Source organism: Tetrao urogallus, assembly GCF_951394365.1.
Source record: "Tetrao urogallus genome assembly, chromosome: 1".
NCBI lineage: Eukaryota > Metazoa > Chordata > Aves > Galliformes > Phasianidae > Tetrao > Tetrao urogallus.
The window spans coordinates 61,697,130-61,714,895 of NC_136813.1; the positions used below are offsets into that span (position 1 = coordinate 61,697,130).

The 17,766-nt window shown below is 36.6% G+C and overlaps 1 protein-coding gene across 1 annotated transcript; it reads right to left on the reverse strand.

Annotated features, from left to right (window-relative positions):
• Positions 1 to 837: 837 nt before the first annotated feature.
• Positions 838 to 13,782, reverse strand: IL18R1 (interleukin 18 receptor 1; the record flags this gene model as incomplete). The annotated part of the gene is made up of 10 exons (XM_079546237.1): positions 838 to 1,238; positions 2,688 to 2,846; positions 4,021 to 4,182; positions 5,410 to 5,543; positions 5,703 to 5,859; positions 7,286 to 7,348; positions 7,903 to 8,056; positions 8,848 to 9,025; positions 12,529 to 12,769; positions 13,734 to 13,782. The coding sequence occupies 10 exons, from the start codon at positions 13,780 to 13,782 to the stop codon at positions 838 to 840; spliced, it is 1,698 nt and encodes a 565-aa protein (XP_079402363.1).
• Positions 13,783 to 17,766: the final 3,984 nt, after the last annotated feature.

The following is a 17,766-nucleotide window of genomic DNA, read 5'->3' on the forward strand; positions in this document are numbered from 1 at the left end:
CTTACTCAAAGTTTGATTTTTGCCACTTAATGTTGAGTAACTGCAGCAAAAACAAAAGCCACTGTTGTACAGAGGGGGAAATAAATTTTTATTAAGTGCAAAAAATGGTACAAAAATGTTAAAGGAATCACTGAAATGATCTCAAAACAACAATCATGTCAATTCATATATATATTGACACAAACATCATCAGGAAAACCAAAAGAACCACAGTCTATAAAAGCCTTACTAGTAGCCTCATTTCTCTAGCGTGGCAAACAGAAAGTAGGCATTTCTAAGCCTTGATTAAAATCAGCAATTTGGGACCTAAGAGCAATAAGAACTGATGTTAGTTTATGTATGCATAGTCCTATTTTCCCTTGTCTCCTTTTACCGTGGCACATTGCTCAGCAGTGAATACAGACAGCCTGATTCACTTCTCTGCTCAGCGCTGCCCAAGGCCTATCTGCCAGACTTTCCAGAGTAGGAGCCATTTGTTTTTACTTCCAAGCAGGACCCTTAGAAAATACCAAAACCAAAAGCACCTAAATATCAGAAATATGCAAGTTTAACCAATGTCATTCTACAAGTAGGAAAACATAATACCAGAAGTTTACACAATGCAGTTGTTGTGGAATAAGAGTTAAGCTCCTTATGCAGACTGCTGAGGAAACATCCTTTGGGACATAATTTAGTATTGGAGTTAACATGATTCTAGCCAATGTGATGATTCTTACATTCTTCTCAAATCTCAGACTGCTATGAATACTGTCTCTCAAAAGTAATTGCAGTGTGTGTTTTCTATTTGAATTTATTGAAGCTGGTAGCTTTCTGCAGCAAATTCCATCTCCAAAATTCCTATATGACTGTATTAAAGTCACAGCCTCCACCCCATGGTTGAGTCCCTTCTGAACCTCGATCTAGATTCAGACAGCGTCCTTTGGTGTTTGACTTGGTAGGTTTTGCTGGCATTAGGTACCGAAGGTTCTTCCAAAATCTGGAATTCACGGGAAGAGATTTATCTTTTTTCCATTTCACTATCCTCTTTGATGGCAAAAGAGACAGTGATTCTGGCAAGAAATTGTAGTCACTTATAGGCATATATTCAATTAATATAATCTTCGTTTTCCTTTCTACTAGAGCTTTGTGCAGTCCACTCTCAAGTTCATATATGACTCTGTCAGAAATGTAGTTCTGGCTCAGTATAATGATTAATCTTCGGCTTTTGTCAATGAATGAATGGATATCATCAACAACAGCTGCAAATTAAAAAACAAATGTGTTATTAAACTAAACTGAAAGGGCAGGCACTGAACTGACTTCTCCTTTAACAACTCCACATGTACCAAAATATTCTTCTTGTGAAGAATCATCCTGTCCTTAAGAATAGATTAATATTCATTACGGATAATGGATTTGTGAAAATAAGCTCTCCCATGGTAAAAGCTTAATCTCTGAAGCAGAGAAAAATCTATATACAATCTCCAGCTATCTATCTGTAATCATACGTGCAGAAGGTGACAGTTAAATTTATTTTTCATCCACTGATGCCATTAGAGTGATTCCACACAAAGTCACCAACAGTCACCTCTCCCTGATTGTTCAATAAACACCAGCTCACTCCTTTTCTTCCACTGAAATCCCAAATCTACTGCTGGTAATTCAAGGCTGAGAAGGCTAGCATGAGATGAAAGAACAAGTTCCAGCATTATCTCCACAACCATGAGACAACAAGGTCTACAGAAACTACAAATCTAGAAAATATGCCTCATAGGGAAAGAGAAAGCAAACTGCAGAAGTAGCCAAAAGAAGAGAAAACTGAAAGGAGAAGGAGACTGGCAAGGGTACTGCAAATAGAAAGCTCCTGTAAATAGAAGGAAACAACCTGTTTTCTATATCCACAATAGATCATACCAGAGAAAATGAAATAAATTGCAACAGTTGAAGGGAAGAATCAAGTTGAGCACATAGGAAAGCCTTTTTTATAATACTCAGAACTTATTGGGAAATTTGTGGTATTTCTCACAGGTTTGAAAAATATGTCAGGAAAGGATGCATGGACAGAAGATCCCACCTTGAAAAGGAGGGTGAGAGAGCTTACTGCTTCGAGAGTTTAACATGAATTCTACCCCCCGAACAGGCCCTCAAATTAATGAAATTATATTTTTTGCGATCATCTGTAAAAGGCTTTCTGCTTATAGGTCATTTAAAGAAAAAAAATGTCATGTTCTCATGTATATTTTCCTACCATTTGTCTTCTATTGGATAAAAAAAAAACAAAAGGCTATCAACTGCCAAAACAAGGATAGAAACATATGAGCTACCTGAAAATACTTAATACCAGAACCATCAATTTCTCTGTGCAATAAATGTAAGTTCATTCGCAGACACCTGCCCTCTGCAAAAGCAGAGAAAGAGCTCTACCATCATGAAGCACCTTATAATCTGTGTTCTCACCCTTTCTCCATGGCAGCTTTTCCACCTATTTGTCTAGACTGCATAATTAAAGGTATATATGCATGTGTCTAAGAATTCATAAAATTGCATAAAAATCAATAAAATGTCTTTGTGCTGCCTCTGTGAGCAAACATAGCCTATATAAAATGAAAAGGTACCACCAGTGTAAAGAACTTTTGATAGAATTCTTTATTTAGCTTTGCATGAAAAGGATGTGTTCATTTATTGACAAGAATATTCAATATGCTTACCTCCTCCAGGAGATACATCTCTCTCAAATATACATAACTTGTACCCAAAGTTTTCTTCTAATATCATTGGTAATATCCTCAAAGCAAATTCTCTCTCTTCTTTACTAGTAGAAACACAGTCTTTCAGGTAAGATACAAAAGCATCATATTCTTTTCCATCTGGAAAGAAATCACCCATTTTTGTCTTGTTGGCAATGATTAGAAATAAACTATCTGATCCACCATTCTGGTTTACAAAATTACTGTTTCAGTTGCAAAGCATCTAGAAGCTTCTGCTCTTTTTTTCTTGACAATAGATACTTCAAAAATTTGTATTTGATTTTGTTTGCATTTTTTCAAATATTTGAAAATAATATATCCTCTCTCCATTATATTTTTAAATCAGATTAATTTAACCAGTCAATATGATAGTTACGATGATCAGAAAAAAGAAGGAACTTACTAGAAACTAATAGAAAAAACATGTTTATGACTTGATAAGAATATTAAATAAGTCACACTTATTTTACTCTTTGTCTAGTGCTATCATGTAGGTCTGTAGAACAATAAAATAAGCCAGTTTATTATTTTAACGAGTTAAGAATTACAAGAATATACCACTTTTGGTCATGTACCAGGAAATAATCTATAAGCATAGAACCCAAATAAGACCAATTCCAAAACTAGATTTACCACACTGATCAATCCCTAATTGAACCTTGCCACAAAGAGCTATCTGGATTGATACAAAACACATAGCTTTGCATCAACTATACTTCTTCCTTAGCGTTAACAAAGAGATAAATAACTCTTTGGAAACAAGGAAACAACAACATTCACCCATTACTGAGAAATCTCCAACTACTGCGGTTTATTCAAACTATAGTCAAGCTGATTTAGAGTCCAGACTGCTACAGACAAAGAAGCATTTTAATAGCAAGCAGAAGGGCACCACTGAGGTGAAAACAAATTTCTATCGATCTATCACTTTGACAACTGCAGAATGCTCACTGTGGATAGATACTTGTACATTTCTCCACCTATGCCAACAACTCTCCAACTTTTGTGATGCAGATTACTACAAAATAAACCATACTTGAACAGCATCCAATTACATCCCTCCTAATGCCTGCTCCAGAGGCAGCTTCTCTGTGCTTATCTGCTTTACTACTCTAAGAGGATAACATCATTTTAGCACCTATTGATATCTTTTATGTACTCTTTGCTCTTTCTACTGATAGAACTCCTGCATTTATTTTGCCACTTCCTCAAAGATGGCCATTTTATAGAACTTATCAGAAGCTATTCTTTTAATCAATGCTCTACTTCAGTGTCAGCATTAGCCAAGTCATACCTCCAGCAGTGTCATCTCTTTGGCTTATGTTCCTGTAGAATAGAACTAAGTCTACTCTGAAAATCACACAGACAACTACCACAGCCAGCGCAACACATGGAAACAGTACAGCAAGGATCATTCCAGTTGTAAATATGTGCATAGGCAGATCTTGGGTATTTCCTGTAAAAGAGAAACCCAGGCAATTATAGTCTTAACAGAGAGCATTATACAATAAAATTATGATAGTAAATACTCATGACATCTTAAAATCACCCAAACTGAAATGTTGCTGTGAATCGTTTCCTGTTAATATTTCAGGCACACATGTGCAGCGTTAATCCTGAGATGGAAAAGAGCTGAAGAACATAGATTACTCTAAAAACAACAAAATTAATCTTTTGTGCACACACACCCTAGATACACATAAATGAGTTTCATATGGGATCAATACTGAGATAAAACTCCTCAAAAATATACAACATCCCAAACTGGAGAGCTATACTAGGTCAACTGCTTTTATCACACACAGAATCACACAGAATTCTGTGTTGACCTGAGTTCTCCTCAGAATCTTTATCGTTTCCTCTTATTTGCTACTCCTTTCTCAGCTCATCAATAACACCACTCAATGTCCTTTTTAATCTTTTTGTTGTTGTTGTTCTGTCTTTACTCTCTCAAGCTTTTTTTTGTTTATTTATTGTTATCCCCTTATTTTAAATTCCAAATATGTATTTAAATTCCAAATATGGATTAAATATTTGTGAAGTCCTTTGTGAGAGCACTGTCATGTCATGCTCACTGTAGTCTGTACTTCATTTGCTCTATTATCTGCTGCATATTTTAACATCAACTAGTCTATCTGCACACTTAACGTTACATATTTCCTCCAAATAAAGATCGGAAAGGTCTGAGACAGAAAAAAAAAGAAGGGAATGTCCACTTTTCAGGAATCTCCAAGCTGTCTAAACAATAAATACATAGTATTACTGTAAGGTAGAGGTCAGTTTTCCAGTGCTAGAGAGATAGAATTTCTCTGACAAGAGAGAAATCTTCTACCAGAATGCCTGAGGCATTAGTGGGAATATCAAAGACTGCCCTTTCTAACAAACTACTACAGAGGGATTTGTCAGCCAGAGCTCAGCTCTGCCTTCCCAAGATGTACCCATGGCAGCAGTGGTTTACTCAGGGAGCTTCAGACAGCTGCTACAATCCCCACTGCCCCAGCTCGGTGCAGAAGGAATCATCTGGAGATATGTTAAGCCCAGCATCAGAGGGGCAAAAGCCTCCACAAGCATGCATGTGTGTCTGGACTGATATTCTGAAATCAGTGGTGTGCCACCCTTGCCAAGGGGGCTGGTACAAATAATAATTAAAAATGAGAAGCATGATTCATAGATTATACTGTACCTTTTTTCAGTTTCACTACTTTTATGTGCATTATTTCATCAGCTTGCAGTGTGCAGGTGAAATTGTGATTCAAGTCCTCCTCTCTTACTTTTTTAATCCGTAGAAGCCTTGTGATATAAAACTTGTTTCCCAAACTGCAATAAGGAATGAAATTAGCAACACTATCTGCATAGAAATCTACAATAAGTTGAGAAGCAGATTTTGAGGAAAAGGCTGTAGAAGAGCTTCAGGTATTTTAATTAATTTGCAGTCCACAGCATATGACAGAAGATCAGTATTTTCTGGAAACCTACTGTGATTTTTTTAAATCTTCTTCACATATTGGTGGATCAGCCTCGGGAATACCTGAACATTTTTTGGGAAATGTATCATTAAACCACCAGTAGAGGTTGGCATCTTCTTGTATATAATAACCCAAGAAACCTGTGCAGTTGAGTGTCTCTTCTTTACCTAAACAAAGCATAACATAAGAAGATCTAATCAAAAGCAGCATTCACATTTACAGTGCAGCGAAATATGAGCTTTACAGGTCAGATATCCAAGATGCTATCCTCCTTTCTGGACTTAGTAGCCCTAACACAAAGTTTTATACATGTTCCATCTGTACTGTTGCACTCATTGCAGAGTGAGGATCTTCTGTCAAATTAACTCTGTAACAGGCAGAAAAGTTTAAATAGGTGAAAGACTTTAGTGGACTAAACTGCATGCTGCTGGAAGATATAAGGACAACTCATTAATGCCTCAGGGCCAGGTAAGGGCAAATAAACCAACTGATGGGGCTAACTAAACTATATACAGCAGCACAAAGAAATAACCAAACCTGCTATGGCCTGTGATGACCTCTCACAGAAAAAGCTGTCTTCTCTTCCAGTGGAACAGTTCAAGAATCTCTAAAGCAAGTCTAGCTGAAAGTATGCCAGCTTTAAATTTAGACCATCTAAATCCAAATTACAGTTGCACAGTTTGAAACATAGACCTAAACATTTATTATCAACTACTTTGCAACTCGAGCCTTACTTTGCACAACTGCTATTTTCAGGAAAATTTTATAGAACACTGTCTAAACAACACAAGTTTTGAAAGTCCACAGACCAAATTCATCCAAAATTCCTTTCATTCTTCACCACGCCATCATGCTGAAGGTAAACCAACATCTGGTGCCTTGGCTGGGCAAATGAGATTCACATATGAGCAACAGAGGTGCTAAATAAGAATTTGCAAAATGGTGCAAGGGAACACTGGATAATGGAATGGGAGAAGCCCTCAGACACAGGACAGGAAACAGACGGACAAATTTATGTTCTTGGGAATCATATAGTCTCAACAGGAAAATTTCAGATGGTTTCCAATACTGTGTGAATCCTACAGACCATGTTATCTAACCCCCAGCTAGGAACACAGACAAGGATTCTTTGCAGCAGTAAGAGATCTGAATGCTTTTACTGACAGGACTGTCATCCCTCAAATTTCACACTGCACTGCAGAGCAACATCTTTGACTGTAACAGATATGAAAGGGATTACTTATTATTGTTGCTCACTGAAAAAAACAACCAGATGCATTTCACACATTGTTCCGTGTTGCTTGCTGTCTAAAAATAAAGCCATGGAGGGCTGGTTTATCATTACCGCCACTTTTTCTTGATGGTCATAGCAACAACCTCCTCTTCTGCCTCTGCAAGGGTGAATTTAGTGTACTTGTAGATAGAGCATGGAACCCACTAGTAAAAAAAATAACCATTTGTGAAGATGTATTAGATCCAGCAAGGTATACAGACAACTATTTCAGTTAAACTTAGCAGACCATCAGCCATAAAGAGCTCAGGACTAAAGCATGTATATGAACATGTATAAAAATACTCATATCAATTTGATACCTATTTCTGTTTGAATTTCTTCATTGCGTCCAACTATCTCCAAAGTTACAGTCTCTGGTGCATCTAAAAAAATATATAAATAAGGAAGTTTTGCTATTGAAGCTTTCTTACATTCTACAACAGTAAAAATGACACATTTCTGGAACTAATCGCGTAGATTCCTATTTCAAAGAGAAATATTTCGACCCATACTTACCGAGCAGTTAAAAAACAATATTTCCTGATGAATTTTCTGCATTTCAATATGTACAGAGCAGATAGATAGTTTACAATGGTTGGAAGGGCTCTTTACCCAGAATTTGTAAGTTTGTATGACTTACAGCATTAAAAAAAAAAAAAAAAAAAAAAAAAAAAAAAAAAAAAAAGAAGCCACCTAAAACTGCAGGGAAAACTTACTGAATTTTCCAAACTTGATAGTACATGAATTTGTGCTTTTTATTTTTGAATTACTGCAAGATATATATCAGATTGCCAGATCTAATTACATCAAAATACTTATCAGGTAAGAACTGTAAGTAAGAGATGATGAATGACATCCAATCACAAACAGATTTAGTAGGGAATGTTTTCCACAGTGAAGTAAACAGAAAACATGCTTCACTTTCAAGTTTTCTTACCTTCTTCTACTACCAGCCTAATTGTATTGGTGCTGTGGTATAGCTTTCCTTCATGACTGATGGAAATTTTGCAGGTATATATACCAGAGTGCTGAACCGATAAGGTTTTAAAATCCAGTTCCCGTCCCCTTTCATTTTCATAGTTCTTACAGTCCTACATCAATAAAGCAAGAAAATATTATATATATGAAATATATATGCAACACCTTAAAAAAGACAAAAACGATCTTCAGAATGAAGAATCACTCTTTTACTATCTCAACAGCATTTACCTGACCCAAAGGAGGTGAGACCCCAATTTCCAATTACTGTCATTTAAAGGCAACACTTGAACATCAACCCACTAAAAGTTGAGAGCACTGCCTGAATTACCTTACATTATGAATGCTCAAAGTGGCAAGCAGGGGCCTTCCTAAATCTAATGGCTGATTATACCAACACTCCACAGTTACAGGTGCTTCATCTGTTGTCTGTGCATCAGCAAAACTGATCCAAAGATCAGATTTGCCTAAAGTGACCTGAACTAGGTCTGATACACATTCTGTAAAACATGTTCAGAAACAGTAAAATTTCAAAGCTTCTCAATAACTTTACAAGCACATGTCTACAGTTAAACAAATACCTTGGCAATTCATTTAGTGTCAGGATGACACCTATATTGGCAAAACAGATAAACAGGCTAACAGACATGCACATCAGATCTTCTTCCATTCTAAACTACCAGTAATTTCTGATTACAGGTATTATTTCTAACAAACTTGATAACAGAGAGAAACTTTATTCTGTGTATCTCTCTGAAGACTTATTTCTACAATAATTTGGAAAACTAAAGCATTATTGGGTTTTTGATGGTTCTAAAAATCTCTATAATTCACTTTTCCTGCAATTAGATGTTCTATCAATAGATGTTCTATCAATAGACAATGCTTTGATTTTTTTGATTACCTTATACCATGTTATGCTGTCATTTTCATTGACAGACAGATCATTGCATTTCAATGAATGACCAGTTCCAGCATTTTGAATTTCAGTTGTTAAATGATTTTGATTGAAACAGCTGCTTCTATTTCTTTCAAGTACATTCAAGGTCCACTTTTGAATTGTGAAATTTCGTTTTCCACTGCTGTGAAAAAAGATTTGCAAAACCAGTTTTAAGAGCTTTTTAAAGGAATTCAGCTTAGCAAGCTACATAACAAAATAAAAGTAAGTCCTTCAAGCTATAATAGGTAAAAAATACATGTACTGTGAACTGATTATTTACATTCCCTTTATTACTCTTCTATCTCAAATGTGTTTTTTCCCACAGTAAAAGAGGTAATCTAAACTAAATTACCTATCATAATGCATTTGACAATAAAATTATGTTATGAAATATGACAACACTGTTCTTGTTCTGGTAGATGTAGTACAAGATATATCTACCAGAACAAGAAATCAAATATCTGTGGCACCATACATAGCTAAACATGGAAATAAAAGAGTTTAAGTAGCATGAATCAGCTACTGATCTTGCAGGTTTAATTTCCCATGCTTTGATAAGGTCTAAAGTAGTAACTGAAAAATCTATTTATTATAAAAATATTAAAAATAAAATAGGCAATTCTGGTTTTGTTCACAAAGTCCTGTTTTTTCATTGTTTAATACTGTGGAGATAATCACCAAAATTTTGGAAATATTTCTAAACTCTGCAAGTCTCATGAATTACTGAATCACTTACGAATTTAAGCATGTCTTCAAAAGAAAGCATTTTTGAAAGAATTAATCTCGTTTTAGTCTCCACTGAACAGAGCTCTACAGTTTGCTGGCCACCACAGGTGGATAGAAGAGCCAGCAACTCTCTCTTCTAAATCAATTTCATTACGTCTCATATCTATAAAAGGAAATGTAAATATGCTGTAAAAATGCCTCTTCTAGATCTCTAGAAGCTGACCATGATCATCCAGATATCTACTATATTCTACTTGCATTTTTTCTCTAAAGGTTATAGCTGTAATATTCCTTTCTGAGCTGTTATATTTCTATCACTTGTGATTCTTTTGTGCATACACAACAACTTCTGGCTTAACAAACTTTCCACCTCACCCACCAAACCCACAAAAAAGGAACAAAAAACAGCTTGACTCAGGAAAGCATACAGGGAAGTGAAAGCCCTTAGGACATATAATCCAAGTTTACCATAAAGACTGCATACATGCACAGTTCTAAGCTGTTTCAGTGCAACAATCCAGTGTTACATCAATATTTCAATCTACAAAACAAAACTGACGCTCAGCCTTCTATACAGTATTATCTCTATATGTGTGCATTCCCACTGCTTTCAACAGCTCTAAGCACCTTAAAAAATAAGCAGCGTTAAGAACTTATTATACATCAGGTGTCTGTCATGAATCTCCACACACTAATTTTTTTCAGAAACTCTTTATTTCAAGGTCATTAGTACAGAGCCACAAGATGACCTGCTTTCTTGTTGGTTTCTTTGTTGTTGTTATTTTTTTCTCTGCCAACCACAGGAAATAGGTACAAAAACCACACAAATTCGAGATCCTGCCAAAAATGTGTGACACAGATTTCTGTTTACCTCTCCCACATCCAGTGCCTTTGAAATCCTTTATGTTCAAGAGATGTTGCTGAAGGTGGACACGCTCAGACTTTCAGGTGATGTCCACTAATTCCTAAAATTATGTCCTCAGTCTACTGCATTAATAAATGTGCAAACACATCAACATATACATCTTTGGCTATATACGCTATGTCTCAGCAGAAGAATTCTGTTGAACTAGAAAACTTCTGATTATTCTTTAAGTAAAAAATAAGTGGATAACACAATATACATACACTGTTACAACATTTTCACCTCTCTCTCCTTGCACATTGTCAGTTGCAACAGAGCAGGAAATAATTAATTAGCTTGCAAAATATGTATCCTGTGTTGTCATATAGTTCCTGAAATCCTGCAGCGAATTTGATTGACACTTTGGTCAATTAAAACTGTTTACCTATGCAGCTAAAAAATCATTTCCCATATACCTTAAAAATTCTCATATCTAAATTAATTATTTATTACTAATTATTAATTATCAAACAGATAAGTGAAAATATGCATAGCTTGTTTACTTTTAAACCAAAATTTTAGCCTAGTATAAATGTTATGAAACAAACTTCATTCTGTCAATCTTATTAAATCTTAAATCAATTCAGTAGCCCACAATAATTCACAGTTCTTCAATGTCAATTAACTCCTGAAAGTCCTCCTTCACCACAGAAAACTGATTCTGCAAATAGTCTTCAACTGCTCTTAGTATGCTTTCCTGTACTGAGAACCATCAGAAAAACTAATCTCAAGATACAGTGAAAATCCCATTAAAAAAAAAACCAAAAAAACATAAAACTTATTGTTCCAATACCCTTCATTCTAATCTTAAAAACAAACAAACAAAAAAACACCTAATATCTGTATGGGTCTAACATGGAGAAATTCTAAATAAATAAATTAAAAATTGTTTCAGGGTGCCAAAATATCTTCTTTTAATTCAGAAACTTTTTTCTCATAAATAAAAATGCTTTCTTCTATATCACATTTTTCAAAGGTAGTATCATAATACAGCGTGTTAGAAAATGAAAAAAGGGTTTCGTAACAAAATCAAAACTCAATTGCAATTGAATACTTTGATAAAATCAAAAACTTTCTTCTGAGTTTCCTTCTTAGGTACATCAGATAATCACAATATTTCACTTCTGTGGAGGATCATTTCTGTGTTATTGAACAAATAATCATGTTAATAAACTCTATCCTAATAATTTTATTCAGGATCTTTTCCCATCACCTCCTCATGGTCTGATAAGGAATACCACAATCACTTGAGGCCCAACCTTACTTCCCCTTTTGACTTGTGATGTTCTATGGTGGTAAGAAATTAAATCCAATTATTTTATTTGCTCCATGAACAGCTCCAGGTATGCAAGGCTTTGCACAGAAACCAGAGTTCATCTATGCTGCTGTTACTTCATTCCACATTTAATCAGTAGACATCACAGCACGAGCTCCACTCAACACAGGAGTGTAACACCAGTAAGAACAGGTCTGGTGTAGAGGACAAGCAAATTATAGAATTAAAGAATGGTCTGGGTTGGAAATGACCATAAAGAGGATCGATTTCCAATCACCCTGCGGTGGGCAGGGTTGCCATCCACTAGATCAGGTTGCTCAAAGCCCCATCTGACCTGTCTTATACCACTTTCAAAGATAGGACAACTACCACTTTTCTGAGCAATCTGTTCCATTGCCTCACTACCCTCATAGTGGAGAACTATTTCCTAAAATGTTTCCTTTTACTTGGCAGTTGACAGGAGTGTCTGTCTCTCCTTATGCTTAGAGAATTAGCCATAAAACATCAAAAAATGCTACTTGTTTTATCCAATCTTTGAAAGGCAGTATCTGCCTACAGCTATTTGCATGTACTACAAATCCCTTTGGGTGGTGACTGAGAAACTGTGACACCACAATTAATGTAGTTCTCCACACTTCGTTTGTGTGGATACCACAAACAATACAAAGCAAGACAAAGAAATTACCACATTCATAGATAAGGGCAAAGGAGGATGCTCATCCACTGGCTGTGTACCCACCTTTGAGTGACAAAGTAATTCCCAGAGTCACCAAGTTCAGCTGGCCAAAACTCCAAAAAATTCATTTGGGATACAATTCTGTGTGTTTCATTTATTCGCTTCTGCCTTCCAGCACTTTCTTTGTACCAGTTTATTGTGTATTCTTCTTTCCAAGAATGTTGTAGTTTTGACTCAGGAAAACAAAGGTAAAAATACTCCCCTTCTAGTACATCAATGGAGGCACGAAGAGGACACAGCTTCTCTTCAGAGAAAGAGGGAAAAAGGCTTAATACTCTTTCAGAAAATAATATCAGCTTGACTTTAAAGTGATCTGCTGCGTAGCAAGTCTTCTATAAAACAACCTTTTTTTTTTTTTTTAGCAGAGTAGACTGACATAATTTATTTGTTCCAACAAAATCTATTTCAGTCTATTTTACTGAACCAAAAGTAGGAGACATACAAGGATAAAAAAATGGACACTTCCCTAGAATTCTTTCATGTGGGTCCAAAATGGGCATAGATGGCAGAATTTGGCCTCACTTTATAATAAGGCAGCTGCCACAAACAGAAAATTTCTTCATGTGGTGGGACTCGACAAAGATGGCTAATCCTCATAACTGATCAACTGCCATAAGAGCAGAGTCTATGAATTGAGGTGTACATTTCCTTCTTAATTAATGCCCAATAATTACATGCTAAGATTTCTTTAAAGCTTCGTATCTTTAGAAAATTTATCTCCAAACAAAGTTCTGTGTGAAAAATCCAGTCTCAAAGTCTGCTTTTCTAATCAAATTTTCCAAATGTACTTTCGCATGTGAAAGTCATATGAAATACAGAAAAGGAACCCCGGTCTAGCACAAATAGTCAAGAATAAATAAGCTTTCAATCCTATTTGTCCTAGAGATTGTCTTTCTCTAGCTGTTATTGAGACTACACTTCTGAATGCCTCAGAGTCAGGATCATTTTCCTCTTTGCTGCAGCTCTCCATACAGCCATGCACCTGTTCAATAGAATCGGGGGTCTCTATCCGTCTTCACCTCTAGTGAATTTAATTCATCATTTTTTTACTATAAATGACATTTCCAAAGTCTGGAGCTAGGCTGAAACTGAAAAAAATTAAGATGTTGTTCTTAAATGCAAAGTACAAAAATCTCAGTCTGAAAAACTATCAAGATGTCCTTATTTTGGCAAATATTTTGAAGGTTGAAAAGAGGATTTATACTTACCTGTGGCTGTTTCAGTTATAAAAATTAACAAAAAAAACATGAGATTCATTTCCTTGAGTTACTTCTCACTTTTTCTCCAGAAAAAATGAAACTGAGTTCTTCTTGGTCACACTGAAAGCCTAAGGAAAATATACTCACAGTTCATCACAAGTGCAATGATACAGACCTCTTTGAGAGTTGTGAGAAGCACAATTAATGCCCATTATTGAAGAGGGCCTTTCAAATGGAAAGTTACTCATTTTTACCATAACAGGTATTTTGATGTATCAAGTAATTTATCTAGGTTTTCCTCGGCAGGTTTTATTTCAAATTCAGAAAACAGTGACGGGTTTCCTTCCTTCATTTTCAAGATTGCTTAATGTCCTTTGTATTCCTGATTAAATTGACAGTTTTTGAGGAACATCTACACTTGGATTCCACTCCAATACAGTGTTCTGTGGTGTTTTTTTTTTTCCTACAAAGAGTATGGTATTTGCAAGACAAGACCTTACAGAAACACAGCTAATAAATTCCCTTATTTTCCGGAAGAATAGCGCAACATTGATAGATCAGACATTCAGGTGTCTTTTTAAACCGTTGGAAAACAGCGAAGTCTATAATTTTGTCTTACATTTTAATCTGTTGAGCAAATACGTACCAGCTGGGAATGCTCATGTTTTCATCTGGGGGCAAACAAGGGCAGAGCCAGTCCTACGACCATGCTTCAGTTCTGCTAACACGGCAGAAAGCATAGATGCTGATTTCAGCCAATACAAATGCCCTTAGTCATCAACCTAATCATCAGCCTGAACATGCATGTACGATATGATGTACTCAAGAGAGATTTTTCACACACAGCTATCTCTTTGAGCATCCCATTTGTCTTTTCAACCTAAAACTTTTGCAATTTGAGAAGATACATACTTACTTTTGTAAGACACCTGTCTGAAATTTACTGCCAAAAACTTGCTGTGATATAAACAAGCAGGATGAAGTAGACTATTGCATTTCAAGTAATACTCCAGAATTACATCAAGATATATAGCTGCTCTCCCCTCAACTCATTACAAGTGTGCCATCTTCCCATAAATAATTGTAAGAAAATGAAAGAACTATTTCACATCCCTTTTTTTCAGACTGACTGGTAGACAGATCCCAATTTAGAAAGCAGCAGAAAGTTGGGTGCTGAATACTGCAACAAGCAACTCCAAGTGGCCATGCACTCAGACCTGGTTTTGGTTCTCTTCTGTACATGGAGAATCAAACTATTATATTTTATGGGGAAAAAAAAGAAGGGTCTCTCTGTCTTGAATTTTCTTTTCATTTTCATCCTTTCACATCTACAACAAATACAATTGTCACAGACAATGAAACCATGATCCACTATATTAAGATAAAATTATATATCGTCAGATTTTAATTCTAAATCCCATTTTTTATTGGCACATCACATCAGCACAAAATTGATGTTTTGATGAAAGCACAGTATAGCCCTTGGTTCTTGGAATAGGAATTAAAGAACAAAATCTGATCCAAACTACTTAGTAATAACCAGGTTTGAGATACCTGGTTATACTACAATATACTACAAATACCAAGTAAAATTGGTAACACCGCCTTAGTCTTCATCTTATGCTGCTATTGGACCTGATGAGTTTGTCCAGGCTAGAAGTATTTTTATTTGAGCCATATAGTTGGCAGTATTCTTCTGTGGAACACCAGGGAGGACAAAAAAAAAAATAATGATATAATTTAGGTAAAATTCAACTGCAATCAGTATTCTTCAAGGAACAGAATAAGGTCTTTAACTTTCCGAAAGGAATGGGGTGATAATATAAGGACAATGATTCTCAGAAGAAGTACAAAAATATTCACAGGGCAAAATAGCAGAGGATGAGAAATTCGAAGACAAAAGTTAAAAACAAAAATGACACGAAGTTGTCTGTAAGGTGTCTAAAGGAGCAGCGGCTTCAAGCATGTTTTTCAAATTTCCCACATGCTTAAAGCTACAGCTGGACTTCCAATTATAAAAGCAGTTCTTAGAATCACTGTGTCATCTCTAGCACATTAAAATCTTAAAGCAAACTTGAGCATTCCAAATCGTGCAAACTGCATTAACTCTATGTTATGAAGTACATAGGCTGATACACTGAGATGTTTTGGTCGTGTAACTCATTTTGATAAACACTTCTGGAAACTGGAATTTGTATCCCAAAGGATTGTGGCATTCTTTACAACAAAGCAAAACAAACAACAATAGATCCTTCTGAAACTCAGACTGTTTGAACAAATGTCTGGAGGGTCAGTGAGGAAGCCACTAACCTCAACTCTTTCAGGAAGGCTTTTTGGGGAATGTCAGTCTCTTTCACGCGTGACTATATAGCACCACAATTCACATAGGATTCATGAAGAGAAAGGATCTAGAAGGCAGTTATCAGAACCTTGGTACGTCTAAACACCATCCTGTCAGGAAAACAAGATATTGGTTAAAATAAAAATCCACCCAAATTTCCAAACAAGGAAGTGTTTACTCACGACGCAGGTTGATAGTGGATGCAGAGAGGTAACCTTCCAAACGGCAGGCAGTTACAGGCTGCACTCACAAACCTTCTGAATTCAGCACTGAAACACAGCGATCTCGAAGTGAGTCAATACGAAAACAGCCCAGACTGAGAAACCTTCCGAAAAAGCAAGAGTGGAATTATCACTTTTTTTTTTTTTTTTTTTAACTGTTGAGCACAGGGAGGAGAATGGAAAAGGCAGAAGTGAGATTTTCACTTTTACTTGTATGGCTCGGAAAAGTAACAGCAATTTCTGAACGTGAACTCTTCTAAAGGAAGCATTTGAGAGAGGCACCCTACACGCTAGGAGCCCGCGCAGCACCACCCCTTCCTGCGTGGGGCAGCGGAGCCTGGCAGGGGGCTGGTGCCTCCCAGTTGGATTAGAAGGCAGCAGACCGGGCAGGGGATGTGGGTTGTGGATTGGGATTACCTGGCTTGGAATTACCTGGCTTGGAGAGTGCTCCCGGCTACCAGCTGCTGCAAGGTGAAACCTGGCGGTGTGCCGTGCCTGCAATTGGGGCAAGATGGGCTGTGTCAGAAGAGAGACCTTTACAAGATGAGAGGGTGCACGGTGATGGCTTCGGTACTTTTGGATGGAAACACCTCTTCCTCTGTTCTTCTGCTGAAGGCTTGTGGCGGGACTGTGTTCTGAGAAGTGTGATGAAAGTAGGATGGAGCTTCAGGAGTGTGCATATCAGGCTAAAAACAGCAGCTTCTATCTCAGCTACAACTTCCGTCCCTCCTCAGTGGCCCTTTGAGGATGAGAGTGTGCTAAGAGATAAACAATAAAGCTGATATGCTGCAAAAAGATATAAAAAAACCACAAAGCCTGACAAATTACGATCTGCAGGAAAAAAAAAAATGTGGTCCCAAACAAGATTCTCCTGATTTCAGAGCTGTTCTTTCTGTCCCGATGTCCCTTTTGGGGGTGGATTGACGCAAGGTTTTGAGACACAAAACATCGTAATTCCATTCTTCTGAAAGGACCATTCACCCCTAAGTAAGCCTCATGCTGACAGCTGACTGGTTCTAGGCCAAATGCTCATCTGCTGAAACTATGGTTTCATCGAGGATTTCTGAGAGTTGTGTTTCATGTTTAAGTGCTGTTCCTGCACGAGTGTCTGCCACCGTTTATTTCACACCAATAGTTTGTCTGATAGGTACTGAGTGATGACTTGAGATCTGCTTCTAAATGAATTCATTTTGATAACAGCAGAAACAAATTAATCCCATTGGGATTTCCTTTGTTTTTTGTATTACACTGCTCGTCTTCAGAAAACTGTCTGGTAATAATCACCCTACTTCTGTTTTTATTACTTTTTACAGAATTTCCCAGTAATGACAGGAGATGTCTGTGAAAGTGGAAGGGGCAAGTTACTCTAAACAGGGAGGGATTCCACAGAGCTGGCATTTTGCAGATTTTGCTGCTGAGGTGAAGCTGAGAAACTGCAGAGAGTTTTGCTGTCTCACCTCATTAGTTTTTCTCATCAGAG